At 39.2% G+C, this 26,383-nt stretch overlaps 1 protein-coding gene and 1 long non-coding RNA gene across 2 annotated transcripts in view; one reads left to right on the top strand and one right to left on the bottom strand.

The window, feature by feature from the left end:
- The window catches only part of LOC137656729 (uncharacterized), a 289,131-nt gene that overhangs the window by 44,251 nt on the left and 218,497 nt on the right, over positions 1-26,383 (bottom strand). The window lies entirely within an intron of this gene.
- LOC137655966 (uncharacterized) lies at positions 17,043-25,439 on the top strand. The gene is made up of 8 exons (XM_068390167.1): positions 17,043-17,164; positions 17,592-17,717; positions 18,834-18,951; positions 19,116-21,428; positions 21,531-23,513; positions 24,072-24,165; positions 24,268-24,378; positions 25,268-25,439. The coding sequence occupies exons 1-8, from the start codon at positions 17,120-17,122 to the stop codon at positions 25,302-25,304; spliced, it is 4,827 nt and encodes a 1,608-aa protein (XP_068246268.1). The 5' UTR covers positions 17,043-17,119; the 3' UTR covers positions 25,305-25,439.

The following is a 26,383-nucleotide window of genomic DNA, read 5'->3' as shown; positions in this document are numbered from 1 at the left end:
CTGTCAACAACCATGGGTGTGCGAGGAAGTACAGCGTCAACCCGAAACTGTCTAGACCGTCTGGGTTGTGCAGTCAACACCCTACCGGGTTGCTGAGGTTGACGCACTGCGTCACAACCAGTCACCTCTGCTGGTTGTTGAACGTCCTGAACGTCAACAACCACCTCCGAGCGTCGCTTAACGTCAACGTGCGGCTGGCAACCCACACTGGGTCGCATCGGTGGAGGAACCACCTCAACTGGCAGACGCGAGTAGGTTACCTCAGCGTCAACAGGGCGCACAACCGACCGGTTGGAAGGTTGTTGGCCAGAAGGAGGAACCACCTCAACTGGCAGACGCGAGAAGGTTACCTCAGCGTCAACAGGGCGCACAACCGACCGGTTGGAAGGTTGTTGGCCAGAAGGTTCTTCTCCGCATTTAAGTCCTCTATCAAGGACGCAAGCTTGGACTGCATGTCTTGCAGCAAAGCCCATTTAGGGTCTACGGGAGCAGGTGTGGCAACAGACGGGGTTAGCGACTGAGGCGGAACCGTTTACCATCCCTGAAAGCCTTGTTATGTGTGACATAATAGTACAGCAAAACTTCAAAGGCTCGACAAAAGCTGAGAAGTTGACCTGTAAACAACTTGGAGCGTCTCCTGGCTAGGCGCCAGGGAGAGTCTACCAGAATTGAGAAGTCTATCTGGGCAGAGGCATGAACTCCCAAGCCGAGAACTTCTCTCGTGTCATATCAGACTCTCGCTCTATAAGCCAGTTTAAAAGAAGGGAAATCAAAGGCTGTATCCCCCAAACTCCTCCTGGTGAAAAAACCAGTCGCCTAGCCAACGTAACGCTCTCTAGGAGAGCGAGAGAGCACTAGCTTAAAAACAACGGCTTCGAAGTAGCTAGGCCTAGTGTAAGTTCTGACGTTAAGGCGAACGAGGAGCAGCATTTACAAGATCCGGACGAAGATCCTTAAAAAAAATCATCATGATTTAATTAAAGTCCATAGGAGGCTAAGCAGCTTAAGGCTCCTCTCCATCTGACAGAGTCCTCAAGGGAATATCAGTAGGAGGGAGAACAGCAACTTCCTCATCTACAGGAACCTTGTCCGATAAAAGCTGAGTCTCTCACTGGTGCATTAGTAGCGGACCAGAACGCAACGTCGTGTAACTGCTTGACAGTCTGTGAACTGTCAACAACTGAACTGTCAACCACAACAGGTGCGTGAGGACGTACAGCGTCCACTCGAGACTGCTTTGACTGTCTAGACTGAGCAGTCAAAACAACTCTAGAATGCGGAGGTTGACGCACCGCGTCAAAACAAAACAACTTAGACTGTTGTTGTACCTCGCGAACGTCAACGGAAGGTTCCGTGCGTCGCTGAACGTCAACATGCGGCTGGCAGGGTACACTGGAACGCATGGGTGGCGGGACTCTCTCAGCTGGAGTGCGGCAGAAGGTCGCCTCAGCGTCCACAGGACGCACAACCGTGGTTGGTTGTAGGCTAGAGGTTGGTGCAGTGTCAACCTTCTCCGCACGAAAGTCCCGCATCAATGACGTTAACTGAGACTGCATGGTCTGCAGCAAAGACCACTTAGGGTCTACAGGAGCAGGTGCGGCAACAGACGGTGTGACTGTCTGATGCGGTACTGCTTTGCCTCTCTTAGGAGGTGAGCAGTCGTCGGAAGACTGCAGCGAGTCCGAACTGACCCAGTGGCTACAACTGGGCCGTTGGACTTGCGCGGAAGGGACCGACTTGCGCTTAATAAGCCGCGAGACCTTGGTCCATGGTTTCTTACGAGAAACCTCTTCCGCAGACGAGGAATAAATGGGCTCTCTCGTCTTTGTGTGGGTGGGGCGATCTTGGGTAGATACGCCCGAAACCACGGAGGGAAACGTCTGTTCGTTGATCAAGGCCTCTCGAACCCATAAGTCGTTCGACATTACTTCTCCCCTGGGCTTGGGAGCTTGCAAGAGGTCCCGGACTAGGTGAACGACAGGCACGAACAGACGAACCCTCGGACGCAACACTGTAACACTTTGCACATATCACTTTATCGATTTTCTGTTTTGCACTTATTTCACTGAAATCGAAACTTTTACTGATTTCTACCTGAAACACGCAATTCTACCCTTCATTAAAAGGTAGTAATTGCGAAATCAGTCGTATAATGCAGCTCATTAATACCAGCAAAAAACAGAAAACATATATTTAGTGGCTGGGAAAGAGACTAAACACTAGTTCATATAAACTACGTTTTCAATCTCTCACCGCACATAGCCTGGGGACGAGAATAAAAACCTAAAAACGTTTTACCTTCCTCCCCGTACAGAGACTAGGGACGAGAGTAACACGAGAACAACGTTACCCGCTTGAACGGAACGTTTTCTCTCCTCTCTCTCCCTCCGTCTCTATCTCTCTCTCTCTTTCTCTCTTGATTTCGCACCTAAGAGAAGAGCCCAATTATATATCGTCAAAAAAAACATGTTATTTGACTAAAGGAAAAAACTGAAAGGTTTTCCAAATAAAAAGTTCCTTTAAATTAGAATTTAAAACATTTAAGCTAAGAAAGAATGAACAAAACGTCAGAATCGATTTACTCTTACTGCAAAGTGAAACCGTGATAAACTCTCTCTCTATCGTAACGATAGAGCGCATGTTGAACGTCCTGAACGTCAACAACTGCGTAGCCTAAAAAACTAAACGTTAGTTCATCTTTGAAAACAGTACGAAGACTATCAAAGAAATTCTTTCATAAAACATTACATTTAAAAAGTTTTAAATTCTTTAAAGGCTAAATACGATATAACGGGCTCAACGTTGATTAACTTCGGTTCCAAGTTAGGACCGCCTACTATCAGGAAAGGTCGCATATAAACAAAACATTAAAATTTATTTTTTTATGTTTATAATAAATGGAAAGTTAATCGAAGAGGCCTAATAAAGGCGGAGAGATATAAAATATATAGATCTATAACGTGATAAGAAAAATTACTAAAAACCTAAACACACTTCCGTCTAAGGGAAGGGTCGGCCATTTAAAAGTGAAAGAGAGTCCATACTCTCTTTGTCACCATAATTAAATCTATCCAAAACGAGTTCAAGTTTTGAGATGAAGATAAAACACCTGCATAGCGAAAGCTCAAAACTAGAATAGTGTACTTCACCAAATAGTTGTGAAAACAAATCCAGTTAGTAACAGCGAATTAGTAGGTCTTGCCGGTAGCCCGACAGAGAGAAAATTGAGTTCTGTGTTTACATTGAGTACTGAGTACCTGCACGACAGATGGCGCTGTTGAAGTACACCCCCTACCTGCATAGCGATCGCTGGCGGATTTTTTATGTAGAGTTTTCTGTCGAGCAACAGAGTTGCAGCTTATATAATCACCGGCTAAGTTTAATATTGAAAAATAATACACTACGTACGTTATATACAGTACTATGTATAGTAAACACTAATACAGTACAGTGCACAGTAACGAATGTTTAATAACGATAACACGTGGCGTACGAATGTACTGTATATTAACACTACGTCAAACAAGCGAAAGCACACAATGTCTGTTAACGATACCGCGGTCGGAACGAAAAGAGAGAGAGAGATGAACGCCCGTGCGTAAGCAAGCTGGGATAGTTGCCGACCAATAGGAAAGCAGGATCTTATGGCGTCAGCTAGCATCTGAGTAGGGAGATAACCAATGGGTGAGCGGGAGACTGTAAGTGAGTCTACCCAAGTTCAAAGTCTGGAGGCGGGCGCTTTTTAAAATTACTCTCGGCGAAGAGTTGGGATCTCGTAAGGTTTTCGTATCCTGAAATTTTATTCGTATACTGGGGCATAAAAATCTTCAAATCGCTTTTCGTATTCTGAATTTTTCGTAAGCAGAAACTTTCGTATCCAGAGGTATCACTGTAGTTGACATAATAGGTTTAGCCATTCTGGAAGTTTTCTTGGAACTTCCGTGAGAAGTTCTAGCAGGTCTGATAATCGGCATGTCACTCCGCTGTTGGCTACCTTGGGGTTACTCTGACCCCTTGGGATTTTCGGACTCTGTTCAGGATCTGATGAATCAGACAGAATGGTGAGAATGCATAAAAGTCTAGCTGATCCCATGGGTGCTGGAAGGCATCTTTCATTAATGTAGCTTGGCTCGGGACTGGCAAGTAATACACCAGAAGTTTGTGGTTCAGGTGAGTGGTGAACAAGTCCAGAGACAGGGAACCCACAAAATTAAAAGTCTCTTTGTTACTACGGAAAGCCAAAGGCCATTTGGAAGCAACTGTCTTCCCTGGTCAACTCAGATGGTCCATAACATAATTCTTCCTGGGGATAAACCTTGCCAAGAGGGAGATTGCATTGGTCTGTGCCCATCTGTGTATCTGACTTCAACCTGGCAAAGTATGATAGAGAGGCTACGCCTCCTTGTATGGAGATGTAGGTCACTACCGTGAAGGTGTTGCTCATTAGCACCATGGAGTGACCTTTGAGTCTGTGAAAAGAGGAAAACACTAGTTACGCAGCTGTCACCCCCAAGAACTTGATGTGAAATGTCGTGTTCTTTTCTCACTATAGACTTAGGCCTGAGATTTGCTCCCTGCCTAGGTAACCACCCCACCTTTGGCGAAAAGCTCCGAGAATAGAAGGTATTATGGGAGAGAAACCTGAAGGGTGGTTCCTGCCAACAGGTTCTCCTCTCTCAGCCACCAATGGAGGCTTGTCACAACCACCAGGGGCACCGACAGCAGGGTTACAGGGTGATGGGATATCTGAGACCAATGCCTCTTCAGAGCCCACTACACCCATAGAGCTAACTACACTGAGCGAAGATGCATTCTCCTGAAGGGGGCCTTAGCATCTCCAATAAGGAGAGGTATTCTAGGAGCCTCTGCCAAGAGTAGGCAGGAAGCGATTTCCATTCCTGAAAGGTATCTTCCTAAACCTTAGCTTCCTGTTGGCAGAAATTGAACCAAGTTTATGTCTATCCCTAGGTAGCTGATGGATTGTTGAGGGATGAGGCTGGACTAATATAGATTCAGTTGGTTCCTTCACTCCTTGCAAAAGTCTAAGAGGAGATCCCTGTGCTTTATCAGTAGAGCTTGGGACTCTACCAGGAGAAGCAGTTATTCCATCGTATCCAGGGGCTTTCCATCTCTTGAATTTTTTAATGACAGCTTCGACTTCAAACACACTGAATTCATTCATGGGCACATCAAGGTCTCCATCAGCTTCATGTATGTCAATCAAATTATTCCCTTTGTATCTCCTATTCATAACTTAACTAGTGTTCCATCCAGTGTTGTCTTTCTTCATCTTCTGTTATAACAGATCTATCTCTCTTTTTGATGGGTATATGCTTCTTCTTTGACCCCATTGAAATTTCATTAATAATTAAATGAGCAATTCTTACACCATAGCTTTGTCAGCCTAATCTGCTTTACTGTCTAAATATTCTCTCCAGTCATTCCTTGCTTTTCTTTTGACCTTACTATCAATAATGGAATACTTAGCATGCTCTACCTTGTTATTTTCACAACTTCCTCGAAAACTTTTAACAATCAATTTGTCTTTGTCTCCTTTTTATAGTATCCCATGTATCATTTGATATCCATAGCTTTCTCCTTGTAACTGACTGTCCCAAGACTTCACTACCAACTGACTGATGTATGTTCTTAATATCACACCACTCTTCATTAATTGTTTGCTCTTCGTCGCTTAATGTTTACAAGACTGCAAATAGATTCCTACATTCAATTGCAAATGTTTCTCTGTGCTCTTCTTCTAAAAGCTTAGTTGTATTAAACCTGGTTATTCTATGTACCTTTCTATTGGGTACTTCCAGTTTTAATTTCAGAGTGGCAATGACGAGCTGGTGATCACTGACAATATCTGCACCTATATAGCCTCTTACATTTCTCGGAGTCCTCCTTCTCTCTTTATTAATGGCAATGTGATCTATTGATTTCTGTAATTTCCACATGGTGGAATGTGATCTATTGATTTCTGTAATTTCCACATGGTGAAGTCCATGTGTATTTGTGGACGTCCTTGTGCTGGGAAAAAAAGTACTTCCAATGACAAGATTGTTTGCTGAACAGAAACTTAAGAAATGTGCTCCATTTTCATTTGCAACTTCACCAACACCCTTGACAACCATCACATTCTCTATCCCTTGATTATTCCTTCCAACTTTAGCATTGAAGTCGCCAATCACAATTTTTATATCTCTCTCTGGGATCTCATCTATTACACTCTGCAGTGCTTCATAGTATTCATCTTTGCTTTCTTAAGGGGAATCATTTGTTGGTGCATGGCAAACTATAATACTCATATTGCACTGCTTTGATTTGGACTTTGCTAGTAACCATCTAGTATTTACAGCTCTCCACTCGATTAATGCCTTTTCTGCTGCTGGGTGTCATCATCATTCCTACCTCTTCTCTTCCAACTCCACCGTATGCATGTATGTATGTATGTATGTATGTATGTATGAATGTATATATATATATATATATATATATATATATATATATATATATATATATATATATATATATTGCCTTGGTGTAAAGTTTCCTTACCAATCCCCTTACAACGTGTTTCACTCGGGGCCAAGATATCCAAATTATATTTCATAAACTCACTCTCCACTCGCTGTAACTTCCCAATCTGATTCATGGTTCTAACATTCCAATAACCAATTTTCAATTTTTTATAAACTCGGAGATTCTTAGCACCTTACTACACCCGGGACTGGAGGGCCATTCTGTCATCTTCTCTTTACAATGACTGACTAAATGCATAGAGGATTCATTGGCTAGATACATCAAAGGATAGCCAGTCCCTTGTGATGCACAGTGCCTAACTAAGGCAAGTGACCCTTGCCGGTCCATACTAATTCTAGTAAGATCAACCGCCAGGCATCAGGAGTAAAAGCCGGAGAGAGAGTTTGTCTTGCGGGTGACTTCATCGAGATTTCTGGGGGCATTTCCTCAACACCCAAAGCTCTCATTACTCCACCAGGTTGCTCATCCGCTTATACCAGTGTACCCGTTGGCAAACATGGATTGCTAAGATATACCGCATATACAGTATATATATATATATATATATATATATATATATATATATATATATATATATACATATACATATACATATATATACATATATACACATATATATGTATATATATATATATATATATATATATATATATATATATATATATATGGCATATAATATCATCATCATCAGCCATTACTAGTCCACTGCAGAACAAAGACCCCAGACATGACCTTCCACTTGCGTCTATCTTTGGTCTTTCTATGCCTGTCCACACCCACAAACATACTTAGTTCATCAATCCATCATCTTCTCTTCCTTCACCTGCTTTAGCAAGCTCTAGGACCCATTCTGTTATTCTTAATACCCATCTTTTATCTGTCATTCTCATATGTCCTATCTATGAACAGTTCTTTTTCTTACACGTTGTAAAGGATATCCTCAATTTTTTGCCACTTGGTGTTATTCCCCTGATTATTCTTTCTATCGTTCTTCGAGTTGTAATTAGCTTATGTTCTCAGGTTTTAGTAAGGCTCCAAGTTTCTGATGCACAAGTTAATCCTGGTAGTACCATCTGATTAAATACTTTTCTTTTTAGAGAAAGTGGTATTTTACTTTTCATTATCTCATTTACAAAAAGCTCTCCAAACCATACTTATCCTTCTTTTAATTTCCATCTCATGTCCTGGGGAAACACTTACGGCCAGTCCCAAATATGTATATTCATTAAAAATCTCAAGAGGTTCATCCATAACCCTTAATTGTCTCTGCATTTTCATTGAACATTATCTCATATTCATTTCAGTCCTACATTTCTGCTTTCTGTTCAAATCTCGTATTATCTTTTACAATTCCTCCTATGATTCACAAAGCAAATCTCTAAGTTGTTAAGGTAATCCCCATTAATATTAATTCCTACATTTTTCCGTTCTAATTTTTTTAAACATATATATTTTTACTCAACTGGAATAACAATGGTTTCAGCTCTTGTGTTTTGTGATTATTAGAAACCTTCTACCTTACAGAACTTCTGTTCTCTTTCCCCTACAATGTTAAAAACCAAATGTAATTCTATAAATTACACACGTAATTCGCATTACTACCTAAAGTTTCCTGGAGGTAGAGCTTTATATGAAATTCTGGGGGGGGGGGGGGTCCAAAAGGGTAGGCAGTTTTGCTTACTTTTATTTAATTCATCATAAACAAATAATAAATAATAATAAGCCCTAATTCGATCAAGAAACGGAGTAAATCACATAAATAAATTTTCAATTAAATGAGTTGTGAAAAGTGGATTATGAACCCATGGAATGTTAAATAGAGTTTTCAGTAACTAAAACTCAATTTTACTCGTTGGAAGTTCGATGGGGAAGGCAACCAAACGCCTGTAGAGAAAATGAAGAAACCAAAAATATATAATAATGATGGGAAAGGATAAAGAATGAAGGCTCTATAAGAAAAAGTGTCATATAAAAAGAAAACGTTTTTTTGTTTTATTAACCATGCCATGTCGCCTGCCGACAGTTCTTTTAGAGATGAAATAAGATTTATATATAACAGCTAAAACGGTTTCCAAAACTCGCAAATTATATTAAAAAAAAAATGCCTAATACAAAAAGGTGTAGTACATCCCCATACTACCAACCCACAACCCCAGGTGATAGGTAAAATTATTATTATTATTATTATCATTATTATTATTATTATTATTATTATTATTTGCTAAGCTACAACCCTAGTTGGAAAAGTCGGAGGCCATGAGCCCAGGGGGCTTCAACAGAGAAAATAGCCCTATGAGGAAAGGAAACAAGAAAAAATAAAATATTCAAAGAACAGAAATATTAAAATAAATATTTCCTATATAAACTATGCAAACTTGAACAAAACAAGAGGAAGAGAAATAAGATATAGTGTGCACGAGTGTACCCTCAAGCAAGAGAACTCTAACCCAAGACATTGGAAGACCATGGTACAGAGGATATGGCAATACCCAAGACTAGAGAACAAGGGTTTGATTTTGGAGTGTCCTTCTCCTAGAAGAGCTACCTATCATAGCTAAAGTCTCTCTTCTAACTTTACTAAGAGGAAAGTAGCCGCTGAACAATTAGAGTGCAGGAGTTAACCTCTTAGGTGAAGAAGAATTGTTTGGTAATCTCAGTGTTGTCAGGTGTATGAGGACAGAGTATAATCTGCAAAGAATAGGCCAGACTATTCGGTGTATGTGTAGAGATGTGTAGAGAAAGGGAAGGTGAACCGTAACCAGAGAGAATGATCCAATGTAATACTGTCTGGCCAGTCAAAGGACCCCATAACTCTCTGGCGGTAATATCTCAACGGGTGGCTGGTGCCCTGGCTAACCTACTACCTCCAAAGTGCTGAAAACGAACATTCAAGGCTTATACATTTGCTTAATTATCAAACATTAAACATTAAGCATTTGCCTAATGCTTAGAAATTAAATATTTGCTAAATTCTTCTACTGTAAGTAGCCTATGCCTTCAAACAAGAGGTGGGGGTAGCAGTGATGTCTACCAAGATCTGAAGCAAAAAAAAATCAACAATTACGTTTACAATTATATGGGATAACATTGAGAGAGAGAGAGAGAGAGAGAGAGAGAGAGAGAGAGGAGAGAGAGAGAGAGAGAGAGAGAGAGAGAGAGAGAGAGAGAGAGAGATTGGATTATGAAATTTAGGCCTCAAGCCAAGCACTGGGGTATCCATAGCCATTCAGAGGTATGATACAAGCTAATTAACCGGAGAGAGAGAGAGAGAGAGAGGAGAGAGAGAGAGAGAGAGAGAGAGAGAGAGAGAGAGAGAGAGAGAGAGAGAGAGAGGGGTGGCATGCGTATTGTTACAGTCAGCTATTAAACACATATTTTAAGTAAAATCTACTTCAATCTTTAATCCACTTAGTAAATGATTTAGCCAAAAAAAATATTAAAACACTAACTGTGAAAGAAAATAATAACCAGCTAACATTAACAATAACAATATTCAAGACTAAATATAAAATATAATTATTTATATCTTTTGAGGTGCCACTGATGGGAGATGAGAATGAGAGAGAGATTACAAAAGAGGAAGTGAGGAGAGCACTAGATGAAACGAGAGTAGGAAAAGCATCTGGTATGGATGGTGTGAAAGCTGAGATGTTGAAGGAAGGGGGTGTGACTGTACTTGAATGGTTGGTGAGATTGTTTAAAATGTGTTTTGTGTTGTCAATGGTACCAGTAGATTGGGTTTGTGCATGTATTGTACCACTATATAAGGGTAAGGGAGATGTGCATGAGTGTTGTAATTCAAGAGGTATTAGTTTGTTGAGTGTAGTTGGAAAAGTGTATGGTAGAGTATTGATTAATAGGATTAAGGATAAAACAGAGAATGCAATCTTGGAAGTACAGGGTGGTTTTAGAAGAGGTAGGGGTTGTATGAATCAGATTTTTACAGTTAGGCAGATATGCGAGAAATATTTAGCAAAAGGTAAGGAGGTGTATGTTGCGTTTATGGATTTGGAGAAAGCATATGATAGAGTTGATAGGGAAGCAATGTGGAATGTGATGAGGTTATATGGAGTTGGTGGAAGGTTGTTGCAAGCAGTGAAAAGTTTCTACAAAGGTAGTAAAGCATGTGTTAGAATAGGAAATGAAGTGAGTGATTGGTTTCCGGTGAGAGTGGGGCTGAGACAGGGATGTGTGATGTCGTCGTGGTTGTTTAACTTGTATGTTGATGGAGTGGTGAGAGAGGTGAATGCTCGAGTGCTTGGACGAGGATTAAAACTGGTAGGCGAGAATGATCATGAATGGGAGGTAAATCGGTTGTTGTTTGCGGATGATACTGTACTGGTAGCAGACACAGGAGAGAAGCTTGACCGACTAGTGACAGAATTTGGAAGGGTGTGTGAGAGAAGGAGGTTGAGAGTTAATGTGGGTAAGAGTAAGGTTATGAGATGTACGAGAAGGGAAGGTGGTGCAAGGTTGAATGTCAAGTTGAATGGAGAGTTACTTGAGGAGGTGGATCAGTTTAAGTACTTGGGGTCTGTTGTTGTAGCAAATGGTGGAGTGGAAGCAGATGTACGTCAGAGAGTGAATGAAGGTTGCAAAGTGTTGGGGGCAGTTAAGGGAGTAGTAAAAAATAGAGGGTTGGGCATGAATGTAAAGAGAGTTCTATATGAGAAAGTGATTGTACCAACTGTGATGTATGCATCGGAGTTGTGGGGAATGAAAGTGACGGAGAGACAGAAATTGAATGTGTTTGAGATGAAGTGTCTAAGGAGTATGGCTGGTGTATCTCGAGTAGATAGGGTTAGGAACGAAGTGGTGAGGGAGAGAACGGGTGTAAGAAATGAGTTAGCGGCTAGAGTGGATATGAATGTGTTGAGGTGGTTTGGCCATGTTGAGAGAATGGAAAATGGTTGTCTGCTAAAGAAGGTGATGAATGCAAGAATTGATGGGAGAAGTACAAGAGGAAGGCCAAGGTTTGGGTGGATGGATGGTGTGAAGAAAGCTCTGGGTGATAGGAGGATAGATGTGAGAGAGGCAAGAGAGCGTGCTAGAAATAGGAATGAATGGCGAGTGATTGTGACGCAGTTCCAGTAGGCCCTGCTGCTTCCTCCGGTGCCTTAGATGACCGCGGAGGTAGCAGCAGTAGGGGATTCAGCATTATGAAGCTTCATCTGTGGTGGATAATGTGGGAGGTTGGGCTGTGGCACCCTAGCAGTACCAGCTGAACTCGGTTGAGTCCCTGGTTAGGCTGAAGGAACGTAGAGAGTAGAGGTCCCCTTTTTGTTTTGTTTCATTGTTGGTGTCGGCTACCCCCCAAAATTGGGGGAAGTGCCTTGGTATATGTATGTATGTACCCCATTACAAACACCAGAAAATTTCATTAATCACTTTACCAGGAAAAGAAATTTTGTAATTTACATTTAGATGATTTTATATTGCCTCATCAAAATGAGTTACTCGTGGTTATGCAAAGGAACGAATTAATCATAATGAATAGAAATGAAATATTTTATTATCCATTTTGAATATTTATGGAATGAGAACGCCCAAAATCAATTCTGCATATTTTTCACTATGCAGTAAAAGTTATTCAAAAAGAAAATTCGTCACTTCTTATTAGTTATGTTGCTTTAAAAATACAGGGTTAATATACATGTGTGTATATATGCATATATATATATATATATATATATATATATATATATATATATATATATACAGTATATATATATATATATATATATATATATATATATATATATATATATACAGTATATATACATATATATATATATATATTTATATATATATATATATATATATATTTATATATATATATATATATATATATATATATGAGTATTGATAGTTATTCACAAAGAACATTTGCTACTTTATATATGAGTTATGTTGCCTTAAAACTACAGGGGTAATATACATACATACATACATATATATATATATACATATATATATATATGTATATATATATATATATACGTAAATACATACATACATCCATACATACATACATACATACATCACAATCTATTATGAAGCGCAAACAGCTTGACAAAATTAACTTTGCTACAGATAAGTCGGGTTCAAAGAATATTAAAAACGAATACAATTATTTAATTGGCTGTTATAGAATCTAGATAACACTCCTAACTTATAAGAGATAAAAAAATAAAGGGATATAACCAGCCCTGGAAATGGTTTAAAAAAAACAACCTCTCTCTCTCTCTCTCTCTCTCTCTCTCTCTCTCTCTCTCTCTCTCTCTCTCTCCTCTCTCTCTCTCTCTCTCTCTCTCTCTAGATAACAATACTAACTTATAAGAGATAAAAAATAAAGGGATATAACCAGCCCTGGAAATGATTTAAAAAAAAACAACTCTCTCTCTCTCTCTCTCTCTCTCTCTCTCTCTCTCTCTCTCTCTCTCTCTCTCTCTCTCTCTCTCTAGATAACAATCCTAACTTATAAGAGATAAAAAAAATAAAGGGAGATAACCAGCCCTGGAAATGGCTTAAAAAAACAACCTCTCTCTCTCTCTCTCTCTCTCTCTCTCTCTCTAGATAACAATCCTAACTTATAAGAGATAAAAAATAAAGGGATATAACCAGCCCTGGAAATGATTTAAAAAAAAACAACCTCTCTCTCTCTCTCTAGATAACAATCCTAACTTATAAGAGATAAAAAATAAAGGGATTTAACCAGCACTGGAAATGGTTTAAAAAAACAACTCTCCTCTCTCTCTCTCCTCTCTCTCTCTCTCTCTCTCTCTCTCTCTCTCTCTCTCTCTCTCTCTCTCTCTCTCTCTCTCTCGGGGGGCCACTTGACGAAAATTATAATTCTCAAGCAAATAAATCTACTCTATTACAGGAACACATGTTTACACAAAACTTAGTGAAACCGAGCTAACCCATCGGGATTAATTTCACCTGTAAAACATCTGTCAATTAGGTGTACACATGTTAATAGCAGCTGTACTTAACACGCCCTTGGGAGATATAATCAGGGCAAACCGAATTGATACGTTAATGTTTGCTGAACATTATAGACTTCAGATGATTCTATTGAAAGAAAGATCTGACATCCTTCAAAGGAACTGAAATTCCTTTGATTAGAGCTTTTTCTTTTCTTTAAGATAAACTTTTGGAAGATTTACTTTTCAGTTTGTGTGTGTGTGTATATATATATATACACACACACACACACACACACATATATATATATATATATATATATATATATATATATATATATATATATATATATATATATATATATATATATATTTCTTTTTCTTTTTGTTTCCCAGTTATTCTGCCCTTTTTTCATCATCATCATCATGATCATCATCATCATGCTCATCATCATTATCATTATTATTATTATTATCATTATTACTAGCTAAGCTACAACCCCACCTGGAAAAGCAAGGTGTTATAAACCCAAGGGATCCAACAGGGAATATCAGCTCAGCGAGGAAAGGAAATAAGGAAATAAATAAACTACAACTATGGACAATTAAAATAAAATACTTTAAGAATAGTACCAATATTAAAACAGACCTTTCATATATAAACTATAAAAAAGACTTATAGCAGCCTATTCAACATGAAACCATTTGCTGCAAGTTTGAACTTTTGAAGTTCCACCGATTCAAAAACCTGATTAGGAAGATCATTTCACAACTTGGTTACAGCTGGAATAAAATTTTTAGAATACTGTGTAGCCTAGTATTGAGCCTCATGATGGAGAAGGCCTGGCTATTAGAATTAACTGCAAGCCTATTATTACGAACAGGATAGAACTGTCCGGAAAGATCTGAATGTAAAGGATGGTCAGAATTATTAAAACTCTTATGCAACATGTATAACGAATTAATTGAACGACGGTGCCAGAGATTAATATCTAGATCAGGAATTAGAAATTTAATAGGCTGTAAGTTCCTGTCCAATAAACAAAGATGAGAATCAGCAACTGAAGACCAGACAGGAGAACAATACTCGAAACAAGGTAGAATGAAAGAATTAAAACACTTCTTCAGAATAAATTAATCACCTAAAATTTTAAAAGCCTTCCTTAATAAGCCATATTTTGTGCAATTGAAGAAGACACACACCTAACGTGTTTCTCAAAAGTAAAATTGCTGTTGAGAATCACACCTAAAACTTTAAGAGTCATACAAACTTAAAGAAACATTATCAATACTGAGATCATTATGTTGAGGAGCCACGATCCTCGACCTACTTACAATCATACTTTGAGTTTTGTTAGGATTCAACTTCATGCCCCATAATTTGCACCATACAGTAATTTTAGCTAGATCTCTATCAAGGGATTCTGCAACCTCATATCCACCTTCAAGAGATGGAATCGGTGCAAAGAGTGTAGCATCATCTGCATATAAAACAAGCTTGTTTTCTAGTCCAAACCAGATGCCATGTGTATATGGGCTAGGATGAAAAGTAATGGGCTAAGAACACTACCCTGAGGAACACCCGATATCTCATTTCTATATTCACTATGGTGCCCATTGTGACGGGCCGAGAGAGGGTTGTGAACTCAAAGGCAGGATGCAATCAACTGAGTTATATTATCATAGAACAATCTCCTTATATACAAAACCTCAAGGCAACAGGACATAACATGTTCGAGAGACAGACAATATTACAGAGCAAAACCGGAGACATGAATTTTCATGTTCGTATTAGTGCGAGGGAAGAGCGAAGATACAAGCATAATATATACAAAAGGAATTATGTACAATTGTGTGACACACGGTTGGTACATGGCTCCCCCTCTAAAAATGACATACTGAACATGTCAAATAGGTGCCCTGAATCTGGAGAGGTAGTAGTAAAAACTGCGCCGATTAGCAGCAGTGAGTGGCTGTAGAAGTCGTTGGTTGGGGTGCGAGCGAGTGGTGGATGATGGGTGGCTGTGTTGCCGCTCCGGCTCGTCACGGGGTAGGCGAGTGTGTCCTACGGCATTCATAAGCGTGTGTGTCCTACGGCATTCATAGGCGTGTCCTACGGCATTCATAGGCGAGTGTGTCCTATGGCATTCATAGGCTTGTGTCCTACGGCATTCATAGGCGTGTCCTACTGCATTCATAGGCCTACGGCGTTCATAGGCGTGTATGTCCTACGGCATTCATAGGCGTGTATGTACTACAGCATTCACGTCAGCTTCGGTTGAAGTTGATTAGGTGTCCTCTTCGTCACGAGTGGAGGCGTTGATGGAGGTTTTGAAGGTCATGAAGTGGCTGTCCATAAGGGCACGAACTAGTTTCACCTCACGAGAAGAGCCGTGCGCGGCAGGTTGCAGGCGAGTAATACTGGTCATTTTCCCGAGGGTGAGCGAAGCCATTTGGTCCCCCAACAGTTGTTGAGAGAGCTGAAAATGCGTTGCTATACGGGCGGCTGGCGACGGCGAGTACTGCTGCAGAAGGTATGCGTTGACGGCGTCATAGTAACGGTGAGAGGCGGGAGGGTGGGGGAGGCGGGAGGAGCGAGTCACTCCGGGGTCACCAATGTGACGGGCCGAGAGAGGGTTGTGAACTCAAAGGCAGGATGCAATCAACTGAGTTATATTATCATAGAAAAATCTCCTTATATACAAAACCTCAAGGCAACAGGACATAACATGTTCGAGAGACAGACAATATTACAGAGCAAAACCGGAGACATGAATTTTCATGTTCGTTTTAGTGCGAGGGAAGAGCGAAGATACAAGCATAATATATACAAAAGGAATTATGTACAATTGTGTGACACACGGTTGGTACACCATCATCAACAACTCTTTACATTATATTACTTAAAAATTCAATGATGCTACGAAAAGACCCACCCACTCCCAACTATTTGAGTTTGATAACAAGGGCTTCATGATTAACACGGTCAAAGGCAGCTCTAAAATCAAGGGCAATCATACGAACTTCCTGACCGCAATCAAAGGATTTCTGTACAGCATTGGAGATTGTAAGAAGGGCATCAAGTGCTCCAAGGCCTATACGGAAACCAAATTTTAAACTAGGGAACAGATGATTACCTTTAGCAAACCTATGAAGACATTTTGCCTAAAGCTGTTCAAAAACTTTAGACAATATGGGAGAGTTATGGAAATTGGGCAGTAATCAATTGGACTTGAGCTACCACAAACACATTTACTTAGGGGAGTAACATAAACAATTCTCCAAAAAGAGCTAAAAACTCATCCTGCTAACTTGTGCAAAATAACAGATAACGTTGGAGCTAAAAAATCTGCATGCCGGCATATACCATTAAAATTTCTATATGACGCATCCGCACCAAATTTACCTGAAAACTTCATATTTGAACAGTAAATTGCTGATAATGACACAAAATTACTGCATACAGAACTCTTCCAAAACAAGTTCAATTACATGAAGGACATCTACAGTATACCTCCTGACAAGTGAGATCATTTTCTATATCAGGCCACTGAAGATGAGGCTAATCATTGAATCTACAGCACTGGTGTATATAAGGAGGTGGTTGGGTCAGATTAGGCAAGTTCTTCTTCCTCATCAGCTCAGAGAAGATGCAGGTCTCCCAGCTTCTCTTCTTGGTGCTGTCTTCAGCAACGGTAAATTGAGAGCCTTTTACGCCTACTGCTTTTTAAAATGACCAAATTTAATTTACAAGATACAAAACTTTTTTATTATTGACGTCATAAATTTCAAATATCGAAGCGCACTTGAATCATTCATTGTAATCAATCTATATTGAAATAATTTCATTGTGGATAAATAAATTCAATTATTGAAAAAGAATACCAGGAGAGTGAGCTTTATTCAAAATTTAAGGCCAAATCTTTCTGCCAAAGACATTTGTCACTACATTAACATAACTTGGTCCAACATACATACCCACTAACCATAAATAAGAGAAATCTACCTTTTGAGGATGGATAGCTTGCATACAGGAGCAATTATCTAAAACTAATAACGTAATTAACAGAATTAGAGATGTAAACAGCCTTCTACATATCTATTCATCATCTCGATCCCCAGCTGGGGTCTTGTGCGTCTCTGAGGGAGGAAGTGACATCCCAGGTGTGTGGCGAGACAATCTCCTTAGACTTCTCTGCCCAAATCCCACAAGTGACCTGCTCATTAACATGCCCCGGTGATATGCAGGTAAATATACTTCATTATTCTCGTACTCTTTGAACTATTGCCGCTTGAACCAGACCCTTTGGGTCAGTCTGTTCTGCTTTGTGGATCTTCAGTGTTCAGTCCACATTGATTATGGGGTCTAAGAACAAGTTTTCTCCTTCCTTGGATACATTCCATTACCAGCTGTAATGTTGTATTCTCCTTTTATTATCATTATTATTACTTGCTAAGCTACAACCCTAGTTGGAAAAGTAGGACGCTACAACCCCAAGGGCCCCAACATGGAAAATACCCCAGTGAGGAAAGGAAACCGTAACAACATTAAAATAAATAATTCCTATACAAACTATAAAAACTTTTACTAAACAAGAAGCAGAGAAATTTGATAGAATAGTGTGCCAGAGTGTACCCTCAAGCAAGAGAACTCTAACCCAAGACAGTGGAAGACCATGATACAGAGACTATGGCACTACCCTAGACTAGAGAACAATGGTTTGATTTTGGAGTGTCCTTCTCCTAGAAGAGCTGCTTACCATAGCTGAAGAGTCTCTTCAACCCTTACTAAGAGGACAGTAGCCACTGAACAATTACAGTACAGTAGTTGACCCTTGGGTGAAAAAGAATTGTTTGGTAATTTCAGTGTTGTTAGGTTTATGAGGACAGAGGAGAATCTGTAAAGAATGTGCCAGACTATTCGGTGTATGTGTAGGCAAAGGGAAATAGAACCGTTACCAGAGAGAAAGATCCAGTGTAATACTGTCTGGCCAGTTGAAGGACCCCATAACTCTCTAGCGGTAGTATCTCAACGGGTGGAGGAAGGAAGTAGCAAGTAGTTACCAAAATGTTTTATGTTACGTAAAGTTTTTCATCTAAATTCTATACATTAAGAGTCAGACATGCTAATGTCAGCAACAAAAATAGATAATTTCAGTAATACTACAAATATTATCTACTCTTTGAAATGTATGATAGCAATACGTTTTAAAAGGAAGCTAGCGAATTAGACTGTGTGACTTCCTGAAAGTAACCTCTCTCACAAAATCGGTGCATAAGCAGGTCCAATTTGCCTGAAATCCAAAAACACTTATTGAAGGTTTGGAAAAGAGGGAACCATAATATTGTTTCCTCTTGTTTAAGACTTGGTCAGCGGGATCAGTCTACAAGAGACTATCTGCACTCTCGCCATTCAGACTTATGGTGGAATTGCAGTACAACTACTATGGAGTTTCGTGCAATCTTATTGAATCAGTAACAGGTAAGGGTTTAAAATTTTTCAGGAACGTTTGGTTACAAAATATATTCTATGTAGTTAATTACAGGTTGAAAATCATAGATAATTTCAGTTATGAAATAACTTTACATGTTAAAATATGAAGAAGAAAATTTACACAATATTAATGTGGGAACGATTTATTACAGACGAAGAACTCCTCAACAACTATCGAGATGAGAGTGGCATATGCAATTCATTGGCAACAACAATTCAAACTTCAAGTGCAACATCTGCAACTGAGGAATCATCTGCAGCAGAAACATCAGTTATTGTTACTGATTACACATATGCTACATCTCCATCAGGAACTTCAATTATAGATGAGGTAAATACATCTGCAACAGGCACCACTAGCTATGGAATGACAACGGCTTCAGGAACTGAAACAGCCTATGGAACAGGATCCTCAGTTACTGGTTCTGAAACATCTGCATCTGGAACTTCAGGTTCTTACGCTGAAAGCACATTTGCTACGGGTACCACTAACAATGGAATAACAACAGCTTCAGTAGCATATACTTCAGGAACTGAAACAGCCTCTGGAACAGGATCTTCAGCTACTGGTTCTGGGACATCTGCCTCTGGAACTTCAGGTTCTTATACTGAAAATACATCTGCAACAGATAGTGTGATCAATGGAATAACAACTGCTTCAGCACAATATATTTCAGGAACTGAAATAGACTATGTAACAGGATCTTCAGTTACTGGATCTGAAACATCTCCATCTGGATTTTCCGGTTCTTCTGCAGAAATCACATCTGCTACAGGTACCACTAACAATGGAATAACAAAAGCTTCAGTAGCATATACTTCAGGAACTGAAACAGCCTCTGGAACAGGATCCTCAGTTACTGGTTCTGGAACATCTCCATCAGGAACTTCAGGTTCCTACGCTGAAAGCACATTTGCTACGGGTACCACTAACAATGGAATAACAACAGCTTCAGTAGCATATACTTCAGGAACTGAAACAGCCACTGGAACAGGATCATCAGTTACTGGTTCTGGAACATCTGTATCTGGAACTTCAGGTTCCTACGCTGAAAGCACATTTGCTACGGGTACCACTAACAATGGAATAACAACAGCTTCAGTAGCATATACCTCAGGAACTGAAACAGCCTCTGGAACAGGATCCTCAGTTACTGGTTCTGGAACATCTCCATCTGGAACTTCAGGTTCCTACGCTGAAAGCACATTTGCTACGGGTACCACTAACAATGGAATAACAACAGCTTCAGTAATCTATACTTCAGGAACTGAAACAGCCACTGGAACAGGATCTTCAGCTACTGGCTCTGGGACATCTGCATCTGGAACTTCAGGTTCTTATACTGAAAATACATCTGCAACAGATAGTGTGATCAATGGAATAACAACGGCTTCAGCACAATATATTTCAGGAACTGAAATAGACTATGTAACAGGATCTTCAGTTACTGGATCTGAAACATCTCCATCTGGAACTTCAGGTTCTTATGCTGAAAGCACATTTGCTACGGGTACCACTAACAATGGAATAACAACAGCTTCAGTAGCATATACCTCAGAAACTGAAACAGCCTCTGGAACAGGATCCTCAGTTACTGGTTCTGGAACATCTCCATCTGGAACTTCAGGTTCCTACGCTGAAAGCACATTTGCTACGGGTACCACTAACAATGGAATAACAACAGCTTCAGTAGCATATACTTCAGGAACTGAAACAGCCACTGGAACAGGATCATCAGTTACTGGTTCTGGAACATCTGCATCTGGAACTTCAGGTTCCTACGCTGAAAGCACATTTGCTACGGGTACCACTAACAATGGAATAACAACAGCTTCAGTAGCATATACTTCAGGAACTGAAACAGCCTCTGGAACAGGATCATCAGTTACTGGTTCTGGAACATCTGCATCTGGAACTTCAGGTTTCTACGCTGAAAGCACATTTGCTACGGGTACCACTAACAATGGAATAACAACAGCTTCAGTAGCATATACCTCAGGAACTGAAACAGCCTCTGGAACAGGATCCTCAGTTACTGGTTCTGGAACATCTCCATCTGGAACTTCAGGTTCCTACGCTGAAAGCACATTTGCTACGGGTACCACTAACAATGGAATAACAACAGCTTCAGTAATCTATACTTCAGGAACTGAAACAGCCACTGGAACAGGATCTTCAGCTACTGGTTCTGGGACATCTGCATCTGGAACTTCAGGTTCTTATACTGAAAATACATCTGCAACAGATAGTGTGATCAATGGAATAACAACTGCTTCAGCACAATATATTTCAGGAACTGAAATATCCTATGTAACAGGATCTTCAGTTACTGGATCTGAAACATCTCCATCTGGATTTTCCGGTTCTTATGCAGAAAGCACATCTGCTACAGGTACCACTAACAATGGAATAACAACAGCTTCAGTAGCATATACTTCAGGAACTGAAACAGCCTCTGGAACAGGATCCTCAGTTACTGGTTCTGGAACATCTCCATCTGGAACTTCAGGTTCCTACGCTGAAAGCACATTTGCTACGGGTACCACTAACAATGGAATAACAACAGCTTCAGTAGCATATACTTCAGGAACTGAAACAGCCACTGAAACAGGATCATCAGTTACTGGTTCTGGAACATCTGCATATGGAACTTCAGGTTCCTACGCTGAAAGCACATTTGCTACGGGCACCACTAACAATGGAATAACAACAGCTTCAGTAGCATATACCTCAGGAACTGAAACAGCCTCTGGAACAGGATCCTCAGTTACTGGTTCTGGAACATCTCCATCTGGAACTTCAGGTTCCTACGCTGAAAGCACATTTGCTACGGGTACCACTAACAATGGAATAACAACAGCTTCAGTAATCTATACTTCAGGAACTGAAACAGCCTCTGGAACAGGATCTTCAGCTACTGGTTCTGGGACATCTGCATCTGGAACTTCAGGTTCTTATACTGAAAATTCATCTGCAACAGACAGTGTGATCAATGGAATAACAACTGCTTCAGCACAATATATTTCAGGAACTGAAACATCCTATGAAACAGGATCTTCAGTTACTGGATCTGAAACATCTCCATCTGGATTTTCCAGTTCTTATGCTGAAAGCACACCTGCTACAGGTACCACTAGCAATGGAATAACAACAGCTTCAGTAGCATATACCTCTGGAACTGAAACAGTCTCTGGAACCGGATCTTCAATAACTGGTTCTGAAACATCTCCATCTGGAACTTCAGGTTCTTATGCTGAAAGCACTTCTGCTACAGGTACCACTAACAATGGAATAACAACAGCTTCACTAGCATATACTTCAGGAACTGAAACAGCCTCTGGAACAGGATCTTCAGCTACTGGTTCTGAAACATCTGCACCTGGAACTTCAGGTTCTTATGTTGAAAGCACATCTGCTACAGGTACCACTAGCAATGGCGTAACAACTGCTTCTGTAACATATACTTCACGAACTGAAACAGCCTCTGGAACAGGATCCTCAGTTACTGGTTCGGAAACATCTCCATCAGGTGCTTCAGTTTCTTATGTTGAAAATACATCTGTTACAGGTACCACTGGCAATGGAATTGCAACTGTTTCAGGACAATATATTTCAGGAACTGAAACTGTTTCAGGAACAGCTTCCGAAACTTCATCTCCATCAGGGGCATCAGTTTCATATGTTGAAAATAGTTCTGCAATAAGTAGTGTTAGTGTTGAGGTTACAACTGCTTCAGGGAATTCTTTCACTGAGACAAACTCTGCAGAAGTCACAGGTACAACAGTTATAGGAATGAAAACAACTAATGAAGAACTATCTACTTTAGATAGCGACAATGAAGTAAAAACTCCAGGCACTTCCTTTGTTACTTCAAAAACTACCACACCTGAATCACCTGATGTTACCACAAATGTACCATCTACTCCTCTTGAACTTACAACTACTCCAGAAATAGAAACAAATTCACCTCAACAAACCACCACTCCTGGAATGAAAACAACTATTGAAGAACTATCTACTTTAGATAGTGACAATGACGTAAAAACTCCAGGCACTTCCTTTGTTACTTCAAAAACTACTACACCTGAATCACCTGATGTTACCACAAATGTACCATCTACTTCTCTTGAACTTACAACTACTCCAGAAATAGAAACAAATGCACCTCAAGAAACCACCAATCCTGGATGTGGTAAAAATGAACAAGTTAACAACGGAGAACAGATAGATGTAGTTACTACCACTGAACCTACAATAACTACAACCACAACTATGCCCACTACCACCACTACCACAACTGTACCTGTAACTACCACCACCACTCCTACTACGACCATCACAACCACAACCACCACAGCAACTACCTCCACAACTACAACTACACCTGCTCCAGTATATGTCTGTCCTAGTGGATGGCAGAGGTTCGCTGACTCATGCTACCAAGTGTCTACAGTGAAAGGCTCTTGGGACTCGGGAAATAAATACTGCACAGATAAAGGTGGTTCTTACGTTACAATCTCTTCATTAAATGAACAGAACTTTGTTAAAGGTAAGCAACTGATTGGGTACTTTCGGCCTTTTTACACCAGTTTTCTTAGAACAAAAATGTACATGGAAAAGGAATCTTTCTGAAACGCATAATTCCAATGAAAAATAATCAGTCATTCTTGAGTATTAATAGTATTTAGTATTGCATTACACAAAATTTACAGTATATGATACATTTACGAAGGGAATTTTAATGCCTAAGAAAGCTCTGTACGTTATCCTATACACAAAACTTACAGTATATGATGCCTTTATAAAGGGAATTCTCACTCTTGAAAAAGCTCTGTACTTTGTCCTATCTTTTTGAAAAACACACATTTAACTGATGGAGAGTGGATGAACATTTTATTCTTTACTTATAGAATATGTATGATTATTTTAGCATCATTTGGTCCATCAGACAGTGTAAAATTTTCTTACAGACTCGGCCTTTAATATCATTAATTTCTAGCACAAGCATCTTTTCCCTTCTTGAATATCTCAAAGCTTCTGCATCTTAGATAATAGTGTATATCATTGAATCCTCTGAATATTAAAAGTATTTTTCGTCCTTATGAAGGTCTGCTAAGTGATAACACATGGATAGGCTACAATGACAAAGCTAAAGAAGGAACCTTCGTTTGGTCGTCTGGTGAAACCTCTACATACAAGTTGTAAGGATCGTTTTACAATCACATACTGATAATTATATATTTGTTCATAATATGTCACATCATCATGTTTCTTTTTCATTTATATTTACTATCACCACTTAGATTTAACAGCGGAGAACCAAACAACGGATTCTGGAGCTCAGAAGACTGCGTTGAAATGCGGAAGGAATATGGCTACAAATGGAATGATGAGGGCTGCTCTTCTAGTAACTAGTGAGTGTTGCAGTGAGATTAAAAACAAAGAATTCTTTCTTACTGAATCATCTGTGCTCTGTCTCATCATGACATTTTTGGTGGCTTCCCGCCACTTGGGAATAATTGTTCACTTAACCCTCCATTATTGCTTTCACTTCGGACCAGCATGAATCTATAAACTCTCATTGCAGTCAACCTAGATATTTGTATCTCCCCCATAAATCATTTAGTGCTATACGTTTTGGGATTAATTACATTATATTTTACCTGATGCAATTTTAGCAGATAGTACTGCACCTCAATCAGGATACTGTCTAGATTGTACTTTACGTGGTGCAATGTTTGCAGATAGTACTGTACCTCAATTAGGATACTGTCTAGATTGTACTTTACGTGGTGCACTATTTGCAGCTAGTAATTCAGTACTGGTAATATGCTTTTAGGTTCCAAATACCATACTGTTTCCCTTCCACGTTCCACACATTCCCTTTAACAAATATTTCCTAGTTAAACTATAACAAATATTAATTTAAACTATAAATATATAATATAATATTAATCCTAAGATAACTAAATCTTTCATTTGCTGAAAGGATAAGAGGTGCTCGAACAAACAAACTAAATCACCTGGACTCCTTTATGTGTGACCATGTCACAGTTAAATTCTTTGGGGGGGGGGGAGGAGGAATTAGCATTACTGATCATTAAACTATCTCTGTTTTATTCAATTCACCATTCCTTTCTAGTGGGAGAATTCATTTCCAATGTTATTTCAATAAGACACTATTGAGAAAGATGATTATTTATATTTATTCTCAATTGTATGTTTTTTTCTTGTCTATTTTGTGATCAATCAGATACTTTAATTCAATGTTTACTGATGCTTTTATTAACATCTTCTTTTCAGTTATGCTTGCGAGACTACCCTGGTTGTACAGGCATAAAGCACCTTGGCGCTTTCTGACCTAAGAAATTTCTGGATGCAACAGGAAAGCCAATTTCATCTAATTCAACTGGAACTTAAATAAAGGCCTTCATATTAGCATATATATACCAAAATATTGATATGCTCAGTTTATAAATACATCAGGCTAAATGTTTTCCAAGGCACTATAAACTCTCAGTGACTTTTTCTATTTGTTATCAGATGTAGCACAATTGAAAAAATATAATAAAGAGCATTGAAATAGAACCTATGATTAACCTATGATACATTCAACAGGACCAGGATAAACCAGCTTAAACAAGGCAAGAAATTTAGAACCAATTTATTAGGGTGCACAAGCCTTGTAATTTCTGAAATATCGTCAGCAAGAACTAGAAACATTTTTTTAATAACTTTCCATTACAGTGTACGAAATTTACACCTTTGAGAGAAACTATCCCAAATTTTATTTGGATCTAACAAATATTAAGGTATATAAAAACTTCTCTTTATCCTTTTTTTTTCTTTGTATTTTCTGTCTTTTATCAACACAAGCTGTTGAATTACCTAAAAGATAAATGTAAAAATTTGAAGAAAAAAGAATTGTCACTACCTGTAGGATAACCAGAGAAGTTCAAGTGCTGTGGCCATGTATTAATTATAACACGTATTGGTGTGCTACTGTTATTAACACACATTTGGGTTTCCTTCAAATGTCATCTTCAATGTGTTGTATATTAGACTTGGTATGTTACATCTTCAAGTAAAGTCTAGGTAAGTTAACTTTAAAATAGTTTATTCTTTAAAAAACAGTATTAACATCTCCATCACAGGAGTATAGATGGTTTGGTCGGATGATCATTCCGTATGACATCTCAGTAAGAACTACCACAAATATCCATATTCACGTTAAAGTTTATTTAGTTATCTCAGCACTTAATGATTTATAGTAAACACAACATTAATACCGGAAGGTACTTAGTTCTGTTTTCATAGACAACTCTTTCTCACGGCTTGGTTGTGTTTACTCTTCATGAAAAATGTTACATTGCTGAGGTTTGGCATTCGCATCCTGTTTATGATATGACTATGGCATTT

This window comes from Palaemon carinicauda, chromosome 17, assembly GCF_036898095.1.
Source record: "Palaemon carinicauda isolate YSFRI2023 chromosome 17, ASM3689809v2, whole genome shotgun sequence".
NCBI lineage: Eukaryota > Metazoa > Arthropoda > Malacostraca > Decapoda > Palaemonidae > Palaemon > Palaemon carinicauda.
The sequence above is the reverse complement of the archived record's forward strand: the minus strand, read 5'-3'. Positions and strand labels throughout refer to the sequence as shown.